At 50.2% G+C, this 17,305-nt stretch overlaps 1 protein-coding gene across 1 annotated transcript; it reads right to left on the reverse strand.

The window, feature by feature from the left end:
• Positions 1-727: 727 nt before the first annotated feature.
• lbr (lamin B receptor) lies at positions 728-16,069 on the reverse strand. Its single transcript, XM_062468093.1, is given in 14 exon segments — positions 728-2,880; positions 5,461-5,583; positions 6,479-6,559; positions 6,651-6,819; positions 6,909-7,034; positions 7,186-7,289; positions 7,435-7,684; positions 8,158-8,351; positions 8,689-8,857; positions 11,074-11,148; positions 12,002-12,135; positions 12,138-12,204; positions 12,280-12,454; positions 15,924-16,069. Coding segments are annotated over 13 exon segments (1,824 nt in total). The 5' UTR covers positions 12,451-12,454; positions 15,924-16,069; the 3' UTR covers positions 728-2,719.
• Between the last annotated feature and the right edge of the window lie 1,236 nt (positions 16,070-17,305).

Genomic DNA, 17,305 nt, shown 5'->3' on the forward strand with positions numbered 1-17,305 from the left:
TGAGAAACATTAAGGGAGAAAAGCACAGGGAATATTCAGTGTGTTGCAAACACAAAGCAGCAGTGTACCTGGCCTGCATGAGCAGAGCTTTGGTTTCTCTGCACTGTGTCTGGTAAACACATACCGTCCCTGAACTCTGACCACCTAAACACTGTTAGATCTCTGTCCTACTGATACTTGATCTTCTGCTGGACTTCCTATATGCAGTATTTGTTCGTCCCTTTGGATAAAAGTGTCTGTTAAACTAGTAAAATGGAAACACGAGTGACAGAACATACATTACAGAGAAGTGCAAGAATACTATAAACCTTTCATTTTGATCAAACCAAATGACAAAGTGAGCTGTTTTCTGTGTGTTTTCTGTCTAGAACGAAGCACAGGTTCTTCATGAACGCCAACTCATCCAGCAGCTCAGCCTCCGCCTGGAGAACGCCTGGGACCAAGGTGGTCCTACACCCCCCCCGCAGGGCTGTGTTGCCCCCCCCCCGCAGGGCTGTGTTGCCCCCCCCCCGCAGGGCTGTGTTGCCCCCCGCAGGGCTGTGTTGCCCCCCGCAGGGCTGTGTTGCCCCCCCCCCCGCAGGGCTGTGTTGCCCCCCGCAGGGCTGTGTTGCCCCCCCCCCCCGCAGGGCTGTGTTGCCCCCTCGCAGGGCTGTGTTGCCCCCCCGCAGGGCTGTGTTGCCCCTGCACAGCACAGGCTAGGACACATCACAGACCACTGTGACAAGAATCAGGCAGATCAATTTTAATTAAAAAGAAAACCAAATGTGGAAATCAGAAAAGCAACTTTAAATATCTAATGAGAAACAAGATCTAATATCTCTACGATGACTGGGATCTCTTCTTATACTTAAAATCACATAATTCTTTTAAAAAATAAAATTCAGAATATTTACATTACTCTAGTTCTTCACTATTCTGCTCTGCTACAGGCAGATGAAACACTGTTTGGGTATGAATGTAGGATGAACAATGTAGGGAAGAGCTACCGCAGCATGGGTGCCCACACTATAACCTTCTTTTAAACACAGACAACTGTCACTCATAAAAGTTCACATTAAGAACAAGAGAAGAGGATGTCTGGTGTTGATGGAGCTAACAGCAGACTGAGTGTAGGATACCCAGCGTGGCAGCGAGGAGGCCTGCTGCAGAGGACTGCCTGCTGTGGTGGTACCAGCTGCCTGCTTCTGGCCTCAGGTCAGAAGCAGGCGCTCAGTTGCTCAGCACTACACTGCCCCCTGCAGCCCCACTGGGGAACACTTCAACTCTGAACCTGACGTAGCAAACACACAGCAAAATAACACTGGATCAATCATAAAAGTTGAAATAATATTATAAATAAAAATTAAAAAACATCTTGCAAACGCCATCTTGCATTGGATGCATTTAAAACAACAATTCAGTTTCTTCACACTCAGTGAAATCTACATCTTTCTATAAAAATATAAACAACAAAACTATTAAGACATAAAATCTTCTAAATCCATGTCTGTCCTGAGAGATCGTTAGTCCTAGTAGTGGTCCAACTGTACAGGTAAAAGGAGCATCATACACAATATACACAAGCAAATATACTAAGAGGTATACTTACCAAGCAGATACTGTAAAACTACTGAATATGGGAGTGAAGAGGGTTTTAAGATAGTATTTATCCTGAGCCATGTCAAGGGGTAAGTATGAGTGTAAAAACAAAATGCATATGTACAAAACAATACATACAAGACGGAATTTACCTGCATATTTTGAGGCAAGTTTAAAACATTCCCATCAAATTGATCAAATTTGAAACATCAAATAAAGGCATGAATCCTAACACAAACCAGCTGATGACAGAAGTCCATGTTCCTCCAGAGGAAACAAGAGAGGATCAAACTTCCTTAAAAAAAACATCACAAAACATCTCAAGATTCAAATTTCTAAATTGATTCAAAGTTTTTGTTCAGTTTAGTTTTTTTTATGTATTGGGCCATTCCACAGCTGACGGGGGAGCCTGGAGGAGGGGTGTGGCCAGTAGAGGCTGGGGATTAGGAGGGGGTGTGGCCAGTAGAGGCTGGGGATTAGGAGGGGGTGTGGCCAGTAGAGGCTGGGGATTAGGAGGGGGTGTGGCCAGTAGAGGCTGGGGATTAGGAGGGGGTGTGGCCAGTAGAGGCTGGGGATTAGGAGGGGGTGTGGCCAGTAGAGGCTAGGGATTAGGAGGGGGTGTGGCCAGTAGAGGCTGGGGATTAGGAGGGGGTGTGGCCAGTAGAGGCTGGGGATTAGGAGGGGGTGTGGCCAGTAGAGGCTGGGGATTAGGAGGGGGTGTGGCCAGTAGAGGCTGGGGATTAGGAGGGGGTGTGGCCAGTAGAGGCTGGGGATTAGGAGGAGGGGGTGTGGCCAGCAGAGGCTGGGGATTAGGAGGAGGGGGTGTGGCCAGCAGAGGCTGGGAATGAGGAGGAGGGGGTGTGGCCAGCAGAGGCTGGGAATGAGGAGGGGGGGTGTGGCCAGTAGAGGCTGGGAATGAGGAGGAGGGGTGTGGCCAGTAGAGGCTGGGGATGAGGGGCGTGGCCAGTAGAGGCTGGGGATTAAGAGGAGGGGCGTGGCCAGTAGAGGTCGGGGATGAGGGGCGTGGCCAGTAGAGGTCGGGGATGAGGGGCGTGGTCAGTAGAGGCCGGGGATGAGGGGCGTGGTCAGAAGAGGCCGGGGATGAGGGCGTGGTCAGTAGAGGCCGGGGATGAGGGCGTGGTCAGTAGAGGCCGGGGATGATACGGTAGCGCACTGCGCTGCAGTACTCGTCCCAGGCAGAGCCGTACTTCCTCCGGCACAGAGCCTCATCACGAGCCTCCCGGTGCACCAGCAGGCAGGTGAAGTACACCACGTAGAAGTAGGGCAGCAGGTGGTCCAATCCTACACACACACACACACACACACACACACACACACACACACACACACACACACACGAGGGTTCAGGGTTAAGGGATGGTATCTGCTGACTCACCACAGGGTAGGGTCAGGGGTCAGGGTTAAGGTCAGTTTCTGCTGACTCACCACAGGGTAGGGTCAGGGGTCAGGGTTAAGGTCAGTTTCTGCTGACTCACCACAGGGTAGGGTCAGGGGTCAGGGTTAAGGTCAGTTTCTGCTGACTCACCACAGGGTAGGGTCAGGGGTCAGGGTTAAGGTCAGTTTCTGCTGACTCACCACAGGGTAGGGTCAGGGGTCAGGGTTAAGGTCAGTTTCTGCTGACTCACCACAGGGTAGGGTCAGGGGTCAGGGTTAAGGTCAGTATCTGCTGACTCACCACAGGGTAGGGTCAGGGGTCAGGGTTAAGGTCAGTATCTGCTGACTCACCACAGGGTAGGGTCAGGGGTCAGGGTTAAGGTCAGTTTCTGCTGACTCACCACAGGGTAGGGTCAGGGGTCAGGGTTAAGGTCAGTTTCTGCTGACTCACCACAGGGTAGGGTCAGGGTTAAGGTCAGTATCTGCTGACTCACCACAGGGTAGGGTCAGGGGTCAGGGTTAAGGTCAGTTTCTGCTGACTCACCACAGGGTAGGGTCAGGGGTCAGGGTTAAGGTCAGTATCTGCTGACTCACCACAGGGTAGGGTCAGGGGTCAGGGTTAAGGTCAGTTTCTGCTGACTCACCACAGGGTAGGGTCAGGGGTCAGGGTTAAGGTCAGTATCTGCTGACTCACCACAGGGTAGGGTCAGGGGTCAGGGTTAAGGTCAGTTTCTGCTGACTCACCACAGGGTAGGGTCAGGGGTCAGGGTTAAGGTCAGTATCTGCTGACTCACCACAGGGTAGGGTCAGGGGTCAGGGTTAAGGTCAGTTTCTGCTGACTCACCACAGGGTAGGGTCAGGGGTCAGGGTTAAGGTCAGTTTCTGCTGACTCACCACAGGGTAGGGTCAGGGGTCAGGGTTAAGGTCAGTTTCTGCTGACTCACCACAGGGTAGGGTCAGGGGTCAGGGTTAAGGTCAGTTTCTGCTGACTCACCACAGGGTAGGGTCAGGGGTCAGGGTTAAGGTCAGTATCTGCTGACTCACCACAGGGTAGGGTCAGGGGTCAGGGTTAAGGTCAGTTTCTGCTGACTCACCACAGGGTAGGGTCAGGGGTCAGGGTTAAGGTCAGTTTCTGCTGACTCACCACAGGGTAGTGTCAGGGGTCAGGGTTAAGGTCAGTATCTGCTGACTCACCACAGGGTAGGGTCAGGGGTCAGGGTTAAGGTCAGTATCTGCTGACTCACCACAGGGTAGGGTCAGGGGTCAGGGTTAAGGTCAGTTTCTGCTGACTCACCACAGGGTAGGGTCAGGGGTCAGGGTTAAGGTCAGTTTCTGCTGACTCACCACAGGGTAGGGTCAGGGGTCAGGGTTAAGGTCAGTATCTGCTGACTCACCACAGGGTAGGGTCAGGGGTCAGGGTTAAGGTCAGTATCTGCTGACTCACCACAGGGTAGGGTCAGGGGTCAGGGTTAAGGTCAGTATCTGCTGACTCACCACAGGGTAGGGTCAGGGGTCAGGGTTAAGGTCAGTATCTGCTGACTCACCACAGGGTAGGGTCAGGGGTCAGGGTTAAGGTCAGTTTCTGCTGACTCACCACAGGGTAAGGTCAGGGGTCAGGGTTAAGGTCAGTTTCTGCTGACTCACCACAGGGTAGGGTCAGGGGTCAGGGTTAAGGTCAGTTTCTGCTGACTCACCACAGGGTAGGGTCAGGGGTCAGGGTTAAGGTCAGTTTCTGCTGACTCACCACAGGGTAGGGTCAGGGGTCAGGGTTAAGGTCAGTATCTGCTGACTCACCACAGGGTAGGGTCAGGGGTCAGGGTTAAGGTCAGTTTCTGCTGACTCACCACAGGGTAGGGTCAGGGGTCAGGGTTAAGGTCAGTATCTGCTGACTCACCACAGGGTAGGGTCAGGGGTCAGGGTTAAGGTCAGTATCTGCTGACTCACCACAGGGTAGGGTCAGGGGTCAGGGTTAAGGTCAGTTTCTGCTGACTCACCACAGGGTAGGGTCAGGGGTCAGGGTTAAGGTCAGTTTCTGCTGACTCACCACAGGGTAGGGTCAGGGGTCAGGGTTAAGGTCAGTATCTGCTGACTCACCACAGGGTAGGGTCAGGGGTCAGGGTTAAGGTCAGTATCTGCTGACTCACCACAGGGTAGGGTCAGGGGTCAGGGTTAAGGTCAGTTTCTGCTGACTCACCACAGGGTAGGGTCAGGGGTCAGGGTTAAGGTCAGTTTCTGCTGACTCACCACAGGGTAGGGTCAGGGGTCAGGGTTAAGGTCAGTATCTGCTGACTCACCACAGGGTAGGGTCAGGGGTCAGGGTTAAGGTCAGTTTCTGCTGACTCACCACAGGGTAGGGTCAGGGGTCAGGGTTAAGGTCAGTATCTGCTGACTCACCACAGGGTAGGGTCAGGGTTAAGGTCAGTTTCTGCTGACTCACCACAGGGTAGGGTCAGGGGTCAGGGTTAAGGTCAGTATCTGCTGACTCACCACAGGGTAGGGACCAGGCCAGGGCCATGATGATGTCACCCAGGTAGTTTGGGTGACGGACGACACCCCACAACCCAGACACCAGCAGGCTCTTCCCTGTCGCCGTGGGGATGGTCTTCAAGTCTGGACATACATCAAAACATGACTACACAGGGAGGCTCACAATTATCATGCAAGCTCCCTACAGAACATCTAAATATCCCATCAAGTCTACAATGAGCTCTCCACAGCCTCATCATCATCTCCATGTCCAGTTCCCACTAGGCAGGGGCCAGTTGCATAAAAATAGACCTAGTTTTAGACTTAAATGCAACTTTAAGTCCGACTTGCCATAGACATTTACCAGTTGCATAAAGCTTTACGATCAGTGACTAACGTAAAACTGACTTAGATAGCCGGTTGCGCTTTGCATTATGGGTAAAATAAGACACTTCACGAAAAAAGAAAACATAGAGGACAAAACAGCGACACTTAACGGAGGAAGATTGAGACATTTAAACCTGATGAAAACCTATATCTGTTGGAGGAATACAATATTGAAAAAGTTGTCCCATTAACAAACAGTGTATGCGTTTTTAAGCTTCTTAATTTAACCCCAACGCTACTTCCATTTATCAACAAGTCCAACGCAGATGGCTGGTGCTAGTGTCAATAAAGTGAGTTATGTTGTCATCTACTCACTCGTTTAATAAAATTACATTTTATTCTGCGGAAAAGCAGAACCCAGTCAACATTTTCTGCAGTTACAAATAAACACTTATTTCCTTTTGTAATAAATTATGCTAAGATAATGACGTAGCCTACTAACAGATCGTTGGCATAGCAACTCAGCCCTTACCGCAAGGTTTAGCCAGGAGGAGAGGTGGCTAACTTTTTTACCTCAAATTAAGTCAGTCTTACTATTTATGCAACAGACAGGCTTAGTTAGACTAGTCTAACCTGACAATGTTAGACAGTCTAAGGCTAAGACTAGTCTTAAACTAAGTTTATGCAACTGGCCCCAGGTGTGGGGACTCACGGGCGAGGCTGGGGTGGTCCGGGTTCCTCCTGAAGGCGTTCTTCTGGGAGTTGGCCTTCCTGAAGATCACGTATCCAACAGCTGCAAGACCAAACACACTGAGATCCACTCCAGCACCACAACACAGCAGTCTTCTGACCATCCAAACCCTCCATGCAGGTGCTTCTCCTACCGTTGAGAGTGAGGATGGCTGCCAGCCAGGGCAGGGTGAGAGGGCTGGGGTGGCTGGCCAGGTAGAAGGCCTGCAGGCTGTACACGAAGGGAACCCACACCAGGTCTCCAAACGCCAGCATGAAGCCAAACCCATCCTGCACGATGTCCATGGTGGTCAGGATGGCCTCCTGGGGTCAGAGGTCAACAAGGTCACATGCACTTTTATCCAAACAGACACACACTGACCACAGACAGCAGAGCTGCAGTGTGTGTGTACCTCGTTCCACAGGGCGTCCAGCACGTAGAGCAGCTGGAAGGCGTTGACCAGGATCATGGCAGCAGACGGGCTCTCCAGACCCTGAAGCCTCATCTCAGCCAGGGCCATGGACATGTTGATCACCACCTGGACACACACACACAGCGTTAGGCCAGGACCGTGAGAGGAGATGGTCTGTCTCATGTTCTCTCTCCAGTGGGAGAGCGGATCTGCCCTAACCCTTCCAGCTGCAGTACCCTGACGGGCCACCAGGTGGAGCAGTGTGCACACCACTCACCCAGCCAATCAGACCAGGGCGCAGCTCACAGAAGAACTTGAGGTCGAAGCTCCTGATGCGGGGGTTGAGCTCGTGACCCATGAAGAAGTCGTAGATGATGTTACCTGAGGAGAGGAACACCCAGACACACGACATCCATGAACACATCACCAGGAAGGGTACATCAGCTCCTGGAACAAACACTTCTACGTTTGAAAAATACAGGAAAAAAATACTTGAATCTTTAGCTGTCTCTCCCCCCCCCCTCACCAGAGTGGCCCCCGGGGGCCAGGGCGTGTGCGGGGGCCCGGCGAGAGCGTGCGTACAGGAACAGGCTGAGCAGCGTGGCCAGAAGCGTGCTGGCCGCCGCCAGCTGTAGGAAGTGGCTATGCACGTAGGTGAGATCCACTTCCTGGTGCAGCGCAGCAGCCAAGGCCAGCGCCGTCAGGACCAGGCAGGAGAAACCGTTGATCCGATATTGCAGACGCTGGCCGCTCTTCAGAGGCAGGCCTTCAACAACCTGGGCGGGAGACACTGTTAGAGGCAGGCCTTCAACAACCTGGGCGGGAGACACTGTTAGAGGCAGGCCTTCAACAACCTGGGGGGGAGACACTGTTAGAGGCAGGCCTTCAACAACCTGGGGGGGAGACACTGTTAGAGGCAGGCCTTCAACAACCTGGGGGGGAGACACTGTTAGAGGCAGGCCTTCAACAACCTGGGGGGGAGACACTGTTAGAGGCAGGCCTTCAACAACCTGGAGGGGAGACACTGTTAGAGGCAGGCCTTCAACAACCTGGAGGGGAGACACTGTTAGAGGCAGGCCTTCAACAACCTGGAGGGGAGACACTGTTAGAGGCAGGCCTTCAACAACCTGGAGGGGAGACACTGTTAGACAGGGGCTCAGGGTGGAGGTGTGGTTGACAGACACAGAGAGCTCAAGTTTGTTTAAGGTGTGTGTATGTTTCTATATAACGTGTGTGTGTGAGTGGTCACCTTGCCGACAGGCAGCAGGTGCAGCAGGGCCTGCAGGAGGATCCAGAGGCAGACCAGTGCCAGGGCCTGGGGGTCCCAGAGGGCCTGGGGGCTGGGCAGGGACAGGGGGGCCAGCACGCTGGCATCCTGCTGGCCTGCCTTCACCAGCAGACACAGCACCATGCATGGCAACAGCAGCAGCATGACCACCACTCCTGGGATACACACACAATCATACAAACACACAGTAGTGAGTAACAGCAACCTTAGATCTAAACTTCTTGTATTCTAGACTAGAATCACAGAATGAATTTCTTCTGGGTAAAACAGGGGGGCTGATGTGCTTTTCTGAGTGTTGATATGGTGTGGATATGGTGTGCTTTGGTTTTGGGTACTTCCCGTTGGCGGTTCAGAAAAGGCAGAGGTGACCATGGTGACCAGTGTGCTCCAGGAGCCATCATGGATGACACACGGCACCTTGTGATTGGTCAGCACAACGGGAAGTGTGTTTGAAGCTACTCATTCCAGTGCAGGCCTGTGGGACATACGTACCTATCCGTCCTCCAAACTCCAGCTCTGTGGTCCTGGGGGTGGGGGTGGGGGTGGAGGCTGGGGCAGAGGTCTCCTGCTGCTGAGGCCCTGCCGGCCTGGCATCCCCATCATCCTTCCTGCGCCGCAGGTTGTAGCGGCTCTCCACCTTCTTCACCGGCTCCCCCTCCGCCTGGAACAAAGAACATTTAATTAAACACAGTTGTGAGAAAACGTAAGTCATTTATTTTTCTTTCGAAAATCATCGCACCATCCAACAGTTTGCTAACCCTCCAACAGTAATCTACCCATCCAACAGTAAGCTAACAGCTAGATAACCCTCCAACAGTAAGATAACCCTCCAACAGCTAGATAACCCCTCCAACAGCTAGATAACCCTCCAACACCTAGATAACCCTCCAACACCTAGATAACCCTCCAACAGCTAGATAACCATCCAACAGCTAGATAACCCTCCGACAGTAAGAACCATCCAACAGTAAGTTAACACCAACAGCTAGATAACCCTCCAACAGCTAGATAACCCTCCAACAGTAAGATAACCCCTCCAGCAGCTAGATAACCCTCCAACAGCAATCTACCCAGCCAACAGTAAGCTAACACCAACAGCTAGATAACCCTCCAACAGCTAGACAACTCTCCAACAGCTAGATAACCCTCCAACAGCTAGATAACCTTCCAACAGTAATCTACCCATCCAACAGTAAGCTAACACCAACAGCTAGATAACCCTCCAACAGTAAGATAACCCTCCAACAGCTAGATAACCCCTCCAACAGCTAGATAACCCTCCAACACCTAGATAACCCTCCAACAGCTAGATAACCCTCCAACAGCTAGATAACCATCCAACAGCTAGATAACCCTCCAACAGTAAGAACCATCCAACAGTAAGCTAACACCAACAGCTAGATAACCCTCCAACAGCTAGATAACCCTCCAACAGTAAGATAACCCCTCCAGCAGCTAGATAACCCTCCAACAGCTAGATAACCATCCAACAGTAATCTACCCAGCCAACAGTAAGCTAACACCAACAGCTAGATAACCCTCCAACAGCTAGATAACTCTCCAACAGCTAGATAACCCTCCAACAGCTAGATAACCTTCCAACAGTAATCTACCCATCCAACAGTAAGCTAACACCAACAGCTAGATAACCCTCCAACAGTAAGATAACCCTCCAACAGCTAGATAACCCCTCCAACAGCTAGATAACCCTCAACAGCTAGATAACCCTCCAACAGCTAGATAACCCTCCAACAGCTAGATAACCATCCAACAGCTAGATAACCCTCCAACAGTAAGAACCATCCAACAGTAAGCTAACACCAACAGCTAGATAACCCTCCAACAGCTAGATAACCCTCCAACAGTAAGATAACCCCTCCAGCAGCTAGATAACCCTCCAACAGCTAGATAACCATCCAACAGTAATCTACCCAGCCAACAGTAAGCTAACACCAACAGCTAGATAACCCTCCAACAGCTAGATAACTCTCCAACAGCTAGATAACCCTCCAACAGCTAGATAACCTTCCAACAGTAATCTACCCATCCAACAGTAAGCTAACACCAACAGCTAGATAACCATCCAACAGCTAGATAACCCTCCAACAGCTAGATAACCATCCAACAGCTAGATAACCCTCCAACAGCTAGATAACCCTCCAACAGCTAGATAACCCTCCAACAGTAAGATAACCCTCCAACAGCAAGATAACCCTCCAACAGCAAGATAACCCTCCAACAGTTAGATAACCCTCCAACAGCTAGATAACCTTCCAACAGCTAGATAACCTTCCAGTAAGCTAACCAGCAGTGAGTGACCTGAGATGAGGGGTATTTCCTGGTTCTAACGCTGTGGCTACACCAAGCACGGAAATTTTGCCTTGCGGACGCAGTGTGGACTCAGCAGAGTTCTAATACATTGTAAGCAATGAGAGTGGCTACACCAGACGCGAAAACGAAATTTCCGTGCGGAAATTTCCATGCGGAAAATGTATAAAGAGACTGGCTTCTATTTTTTATTATTTTCCGCAAGGTTTGCGTGGCCCTTTTTACATAGAGTCTGGTAAACAAACACAGAAAAACAGATAACGGATTCATCTTAAATGTAAATCTTTGACGCGTCCAGTGTAGCCGGCTAAATAAAAGATCCGCTCCGTGAACGTTCTTTTTCCGCGCGTCAGAATTTCCGCGCTTGGTGTAGCCGTAGCGTAATATAGCCCATTGACTAACATGCAGATGAGCAAGCCCACTGTCTCTCATCACCACCCAACAACATCAAACACACAGCTTTGCAAACGAGGAGAAGAGGAAATATTTAAAGAAATACACACACGACATTCCTAAATACCTTGTGTAGTGTTGGAATAAATGTCTCACCTCATTCACTTTGTTAGCGCTGTCATTCTCTTTCTGTTCATGCTTATTGTTGCTATTGTTATCAACTGGCTTTGCCTGTGGTGGACACACACACAGCAACACACACAGCGACACACACAGCGACACACACAGCGACACACACAGAGGCCAGGCCGTGAGCAGGGAGGACAGGAGAGATGGTCAGACAGCGGTGAACCCAGGGGAGGAAGACGACCCCAGAGAACAGTCACAAGACTCTCACACATTCCACATGATTATACTGTACAGGCTGCCTGCTACGACTAGACTCTCACAGACCAGCGCCAACTACTTTAATGTGATGCGTCGCTGACTGTGCATGGGCAGTAATACTCCGTTACATTTACATTCTATTAGAGAGAGAAACAGATATATACAGAGACATCTCACCACGTACTGGGGTTAGATAGATACAGAGAGAGAGAGAACAGACAGGGAGAGAGAGACAGAGGTAGAAAGAGACAGACAGAAATGGAGGAGAGGAGGTATTTCACCAAGAGTTAGACAGAGGGGTAGAGGGAAGGAGGGAGGTAGAGACAGAGGGGTAGAGGGAAGGAGAGAGGTAGAGACAGAGGGGTAGAGGGAAGGAGGGAGGTAGAGACAGAGGGGTAGAGGGAAGGAGGGAGGTAGAGACAGAGGGTAGAGGAAGGAGGGAGGTAGAGACAGAGGGGTAGAGGGAAGGAGGGAGGTAGAGACAGAGGGGTAGAGGGAAGGAGGGAGGTAGAGACAGAGGGGTAGAGGGAAGGATGGAGGTAGAGACAGAGGGGTAGAGGGAAGGAGGGAGGTAGAGACAGAGGGGTAGAGGGAAGGATGGAGGTAGAGACAGAGGGGTAGAGGGAAGGAGGGAGGTAGAGACAGAGGGGTAGAGGGAAGGAGGGAGGTAGACAGAGGGGTAGAGGGGGTATCTTACCAAGGGGCTGAGTCGGACCTCCAGGACCTCCTTCAGTTTGGGCTCCCTGCGCGAGGTGGGAGTCTCCGTAGCTACGGCGGTAGAGGTGCGGGAGGAGGAGCGGCGCGTGGTCCGGGCCGGGGAGCGCGACCGGAGCGCCGCCGTGACGGGGAACGAGACCGAGACCGGGACCGCCGGCTGGAGGGCCGGAACCCTGCTCCGCTCTGGAACAGCACAGAACCATGGTTACACATCATGGTAACAGTCCTGTACTGAGCTAGTGAGTTTGCCTGTCCTACCTTGATGTCAGCCTCCCTGAGCTCCAGCTCAGTGCCGTCCTTGTACACCACCGTGTAGAGCTGGCTCTGGGCCTCGTAGCCCAGAACCTTCACCTCGTAGTACAGGTTGCTGCCGGGCCATCGGCCCATCACCATCTCCCCACTCTGGAACCTTGCACTCGGCATCCTCATCTACCTGGGGGGGAGACAGTCAGAGAGGGAGGAATAGAGAGGAAGAGAGAGAGAGAGACAGAGAGAGAGAGAGAGACAGAGAGAGAGAGACAGAGAGAGAGAGACAGAGAGAGAGAGAGAGAGAGAGAGAGAGAGAGAGAGAGAGAGAGAGAGAGAGGGAGAGAGAGGAAGAGAGAGGAAGAGAGAGGAAGAGAGAGGAAGAGAGAGAGAGGAAGAGAGCGGGAGAGAGGAAGAAAGAGAGAGGAGAAGAGAGCGGAGAGAGAGGAGAAGAGAGCGGGAGAGAGAGGAAGAGAGAAAAGAGAGAGAGGATGAGAGAGAGAGGAAGAGAGCAGGAGAGAGGAGAGAGCGGGAGAGAGTGGGAGAGGGAAAGGAGGTGTGATGGAAGACAGAACACAGGGAAGTTTTACAAGAAGGGGAAGGCACCAAACACAGATTATGTCTTACTGTTGGAAGTAAAGATCACAATGGAGAGCTGCTGCAGAGTCCAGACGACAAACTGGGATTGTTCTGATTCACACTGAACGAGATTCTCTGGGTTCATAAAGACATGCAGACTGGAGACAGGTCAGAGTAACACTGAACACAATGTACAACTGAGATCAGCAGGATGGAGAGAGATGCTGTGTGTGTGTGTGTGTGTGTGTGAGAGAGAGAGACAGAGTGAAGTGCTGACGTGCTCGTCCACACTAGGGTTAACTCTGCAGGGCTTGACTAGCCACGGCCCCATCACTCTTTTGTCAGAAGCTCAATGGCCTTTGTGAGTGGACTAACCCTGACATACAGGTAAGTCCTGAACGTATTTCTGGAGCTGACTAAATGAACACAAAATAGGTTAATGGTTACTCGTTTACTGTGTACACATCCTTTCTTTCTAACTCTTTAACAACATAAAAAAAAATGTATTTGTTGTCTTAAAATTGCACACAACCATTGCAATTTACCAGGTGCTTTCTTAGAATAAAACTCTTGTGCATACAGTTATGTCAGATTAGTAACATCAACACACATACATAAAATAAAAAATATAATCTAAAAAGATAAATATATAGACTTGCATAAACCAGTAATTTCTCACGGCCCATAATGGCATAGATGTAACGCAGACAGAGCCCACTAAACCCTCACTTATTGGTCACTAATCTAGTCAAGCAGATTCCATAACATCTTACTCCATTAATACAAGCAGTCTCACTCTAGACACGCACCCCAAGCAGTCTCACTCTAGAAACACACCCCAAGCAGTCTCACTCTAGAAACACACCCCAAGCAGTCTCACTCTAGACTCGCACCCCAAGCAGTCTCACTCTAGAAACACACCCCAAGCAGTCTCACTCTAGACTCGCACCCCAAGCAGTCTCACTCTAGAAACACACCCCAAGCAGTCTCACTCTAGACACGCACCCCAAGCAGTCTCACTCTAGAAACACACCCCAAGCAGTCTCACTCTAGAAACACACCCCAAGCAGTCTCACTCTAGACACGCACCCCAAGCAGTCTCACTCTAGAAACACACCCCAAGCAGTCTCACTCTAGAAACACACCCCAAGCAGTCTCACTCTAGAAACACACCCCAAGCAGTCTCACTCTAGACACGCACCCCAAGCAGTCTCACTCTAGAAACACACCCCAAGCAGTCTCACTCTAGAAACACACCCCAAGCAGTCTCACTCTAGAAACACACCCCAAGCAGTCTCACTCTAGACACGCACCCCAAGCAGTCTCACTCTAGAAACACACCCCAAGCAGTCTCACTCTAGAAACACACCCCAAGCAGTCTCACTCTAGAAACACACCCCAAGCAGTCTCACTCTAGAAACACACCCCAAGCAGTCTCACTCTAGAAACACACCCCAAGCAGTCTCACTCTAGAAACACCCCCCAAGCAGTCTCACTCTAGAAACACACCCCAAGCAGTATCACTCTAGAAACACACCCCAAGCAGTATCACTCTAGAAACACACCCTAAGCAGTCTCACTCTAGAAACACACCCCAAGCAGTCTCACTCTAGAAACACACCCCAAGCAGTCTCACTCTAGAAACACACCCCAAGCAGTCTCACTCTAGAAACACACCCCAAGCAGTCTCACTCTAGACACGCACCCCAAGCAGTCTCACTCTAGACACGCAGACCACCCAAGCAGTCTCACTCTAGACACACACCCCAAGTTTCTGTGCTGGGTTATGGTTAGCGTGTCTAGTGCTCAGGTCCATACGGCTGTAAATGTCCCGGTAGTCCTGCTAGCTCGGAGTCACACTCCGCTCAAACTCTCCAGACCCGCATCCGTAAAGGACGCGGGCTATGACGTCAGCACCCCGCCTTTAGATTGTAAGCAGCTAGGCGCTAGCTGGCTGACAGACTAACTACTTTAAAACAGCCTTTAACTGGGTTTACAAAACCTAAAACTGTTGTTGAGACTAACGTTGGACAATGGTTAAATCAACACTCTCATTTATGTTTTAGCCAACTAAAAGCTGTCAGCCTCGTTCTAACTTTATTGCAATATGCTACTACACATAGCTAACACCCCAACACAGTGCTGCTATAAAACACACAAGAAAATATGAATTCAGTTAAGTCGGTGAATGTTGTAAAGCCACCTCAAATTTCCAGTCGATTTAGCAACAGCAGAAAAAGGTAGTTGGTGAGCGCACATAATATAACGCTACTGTACTTTGCCCGCTGGCAGAATTGGAACAATCAAAAGTGAAATTAAGGAGCGGGATTCTAAGCATGCTTGAAAACTCGACTGTATCTAGAAAACAGGATGAAATAAGAAACCGTGACCAACTTATCATTGCTACCACATGGCAAGTAAAGAATCTGCTCCTTTAATAATACCTTGCTTCAAATGACAGCGGCAGGGAGGGAAAACGTCATGTATTCAAACCTACAGGGCAGCTAGCGGCAGATCAACATGCCTTTGTTGACTACCCAATAAAACAGCTTCCTCAATACGTTTATTCAGCTAGTTGACTTGTAAACGTTGTTGCTGCTAGCTAGACGAACAACAACAACACATCTGTATAAAACGTTTGATTGTAGAATGTATACTATGCACCGGTTGGACGCGCTTCAGACTACAGTAGTATCCCTGCAGCAGAACGGCTATGAGCAACACGTCTCTTCACTAGTTGAATATGCGCGTGGAGCAATCATTCAACTACAAACGCTTCTTAAAAGCTTTCAATAACTGAAACAGAAAGTAAATGTATTCATCTATAATAACTATAAAATATTTGCTTAACGTGTTGTCTGAAAGGTTACTATTCCAGAACAAGACTACGCCAGTAACTGTCAGCTAGCTAGCTAGTTACTGTAGCCGAGCTACGTTAGCGTAGATCTTTGGGCTATCTTTGGCTATCTAACGTTATATCGTATCGTACGTTACCGGGCCTCATTAGCCCAACAAAGACAAACAAAACCGATCAAATTTCACTACGTTAAAGAGGTTACACAAATACGTCTTTTTACCTTGATATGTCACCTACAGTTCCAGCAAGGAAAATAGATATATATCCCTTTAAAAACGTGCAACGAAAAAAATATTTTTTAAAACTGCAGCGGAACGTAGAGCGCGTTCTCCCTCCCTCTATCTCAACACTAGTGACTGTGATGGCGCGAAGCCTTCTGATTGGCTCAGCAGCTTATCATTTTAAATTGTTGCATCTTCTCATTGGCTGACTGTGGGATTTAACAGAGTTGTGATTGGTTACCAGGTAGCAGGACTGCACGTCTTTGTGCTTTGTTTACGGGTGTCAGAATGCTTGTCATACAACATGGAGGAAATATTTGTGATACACATGATTACAATTATAGTCAAACAAAAGTACATTTGAAATTAAATATAAATCCATGCGATACGGTAAATGTCTGTTTGTAATTTAGCACAGTATAATGAAACAAATCAAATCAAGGACTTCACATACACCCATAGAACTGCCCCTCAACCAACCTAAACCCTCAAATGACTGTCAAAAGTCTATCTGTATCAAAGGTTATGGTTTAAAAAGTATTTTGTTGCCTAGAAGCTGAATATTTTGTCCTATATTTCTGAGATATATGGTAACAGTACAACAGGTAACAGCATAACACAGCTGTTGTGCATGTGCAGCTGCCTTCTTAAACAGGGGGCATAATGTCAGGGATCATTCACATCCTGTCAGGCTGTTCACTCAACCTCCTGTCTCTCTCCGTCTCTCTCCCTCTCTCTCCCCCCCTCCTTCCCTCTCTCTCACTCTCTCTCTCCCCCCTCACTCTCTCTTCCCCTCCCTCTCTCTCTCCCTATCTCCTCCCTCTCTCTCTCCCCCCTCCCTCTCTCTCCCCCCTCCCTCTCTCTCTTTCCCTCCCTCTCTCCCCCCCCTCCCTCCCTCTCTCCCTCCCCCCTCCCTCTCTCTCTTCCCCTCTCCCTCCCTCCCCTCCCTCTCTCTCCCCCCCTCCCTCTCTTCCCCTCCCTCCGACCGAGCAGGCAGCAGCAAGTGATCCTGCTGTCTCTAGTTCTGCTACCAGTGGAACCTCAGATGAACTGCAGAAATGGGTGTTACCTTCTACAGGAAGTCTCTGCATGACATTTTTTCCCTGAAACACACACACACACAGACCACACACACACACACACAGAGACCACACACACACAGACCACACACCCGCCAGATCAGCCGCAGGGGATCAAACACGGCTGTTTCCTCTGGACAACCTGAGGATGTGATCATGAGTGGATGGAATCAGGCTCAGCCACCAGAGGGTTAAATATAGTCTGGGCTCCAGTCTTGACACATCTCACAGCTTCAGTTTCAGATGGCCCCGCCCCCTGCTTCCTGCTCGCCTCAGCTGAACTGTGCAGCAGCAGAAGAGCA

Source organism: Osmerus eperlanus, chromosome 8 (genome assembly GCF_963692335.1).
Source record: "Osmerus eperlanus chromosome 8, fOsmEpe2.1, whole genome shotgun sequence".
NCBI classification, from domain to species: domain Eukaryota; kingdom Metazoa; phylum Chordata; class Actinopteri; order Osmeriformes; family Osmeridae; genus Osmerus; species Osmerus eperlanus.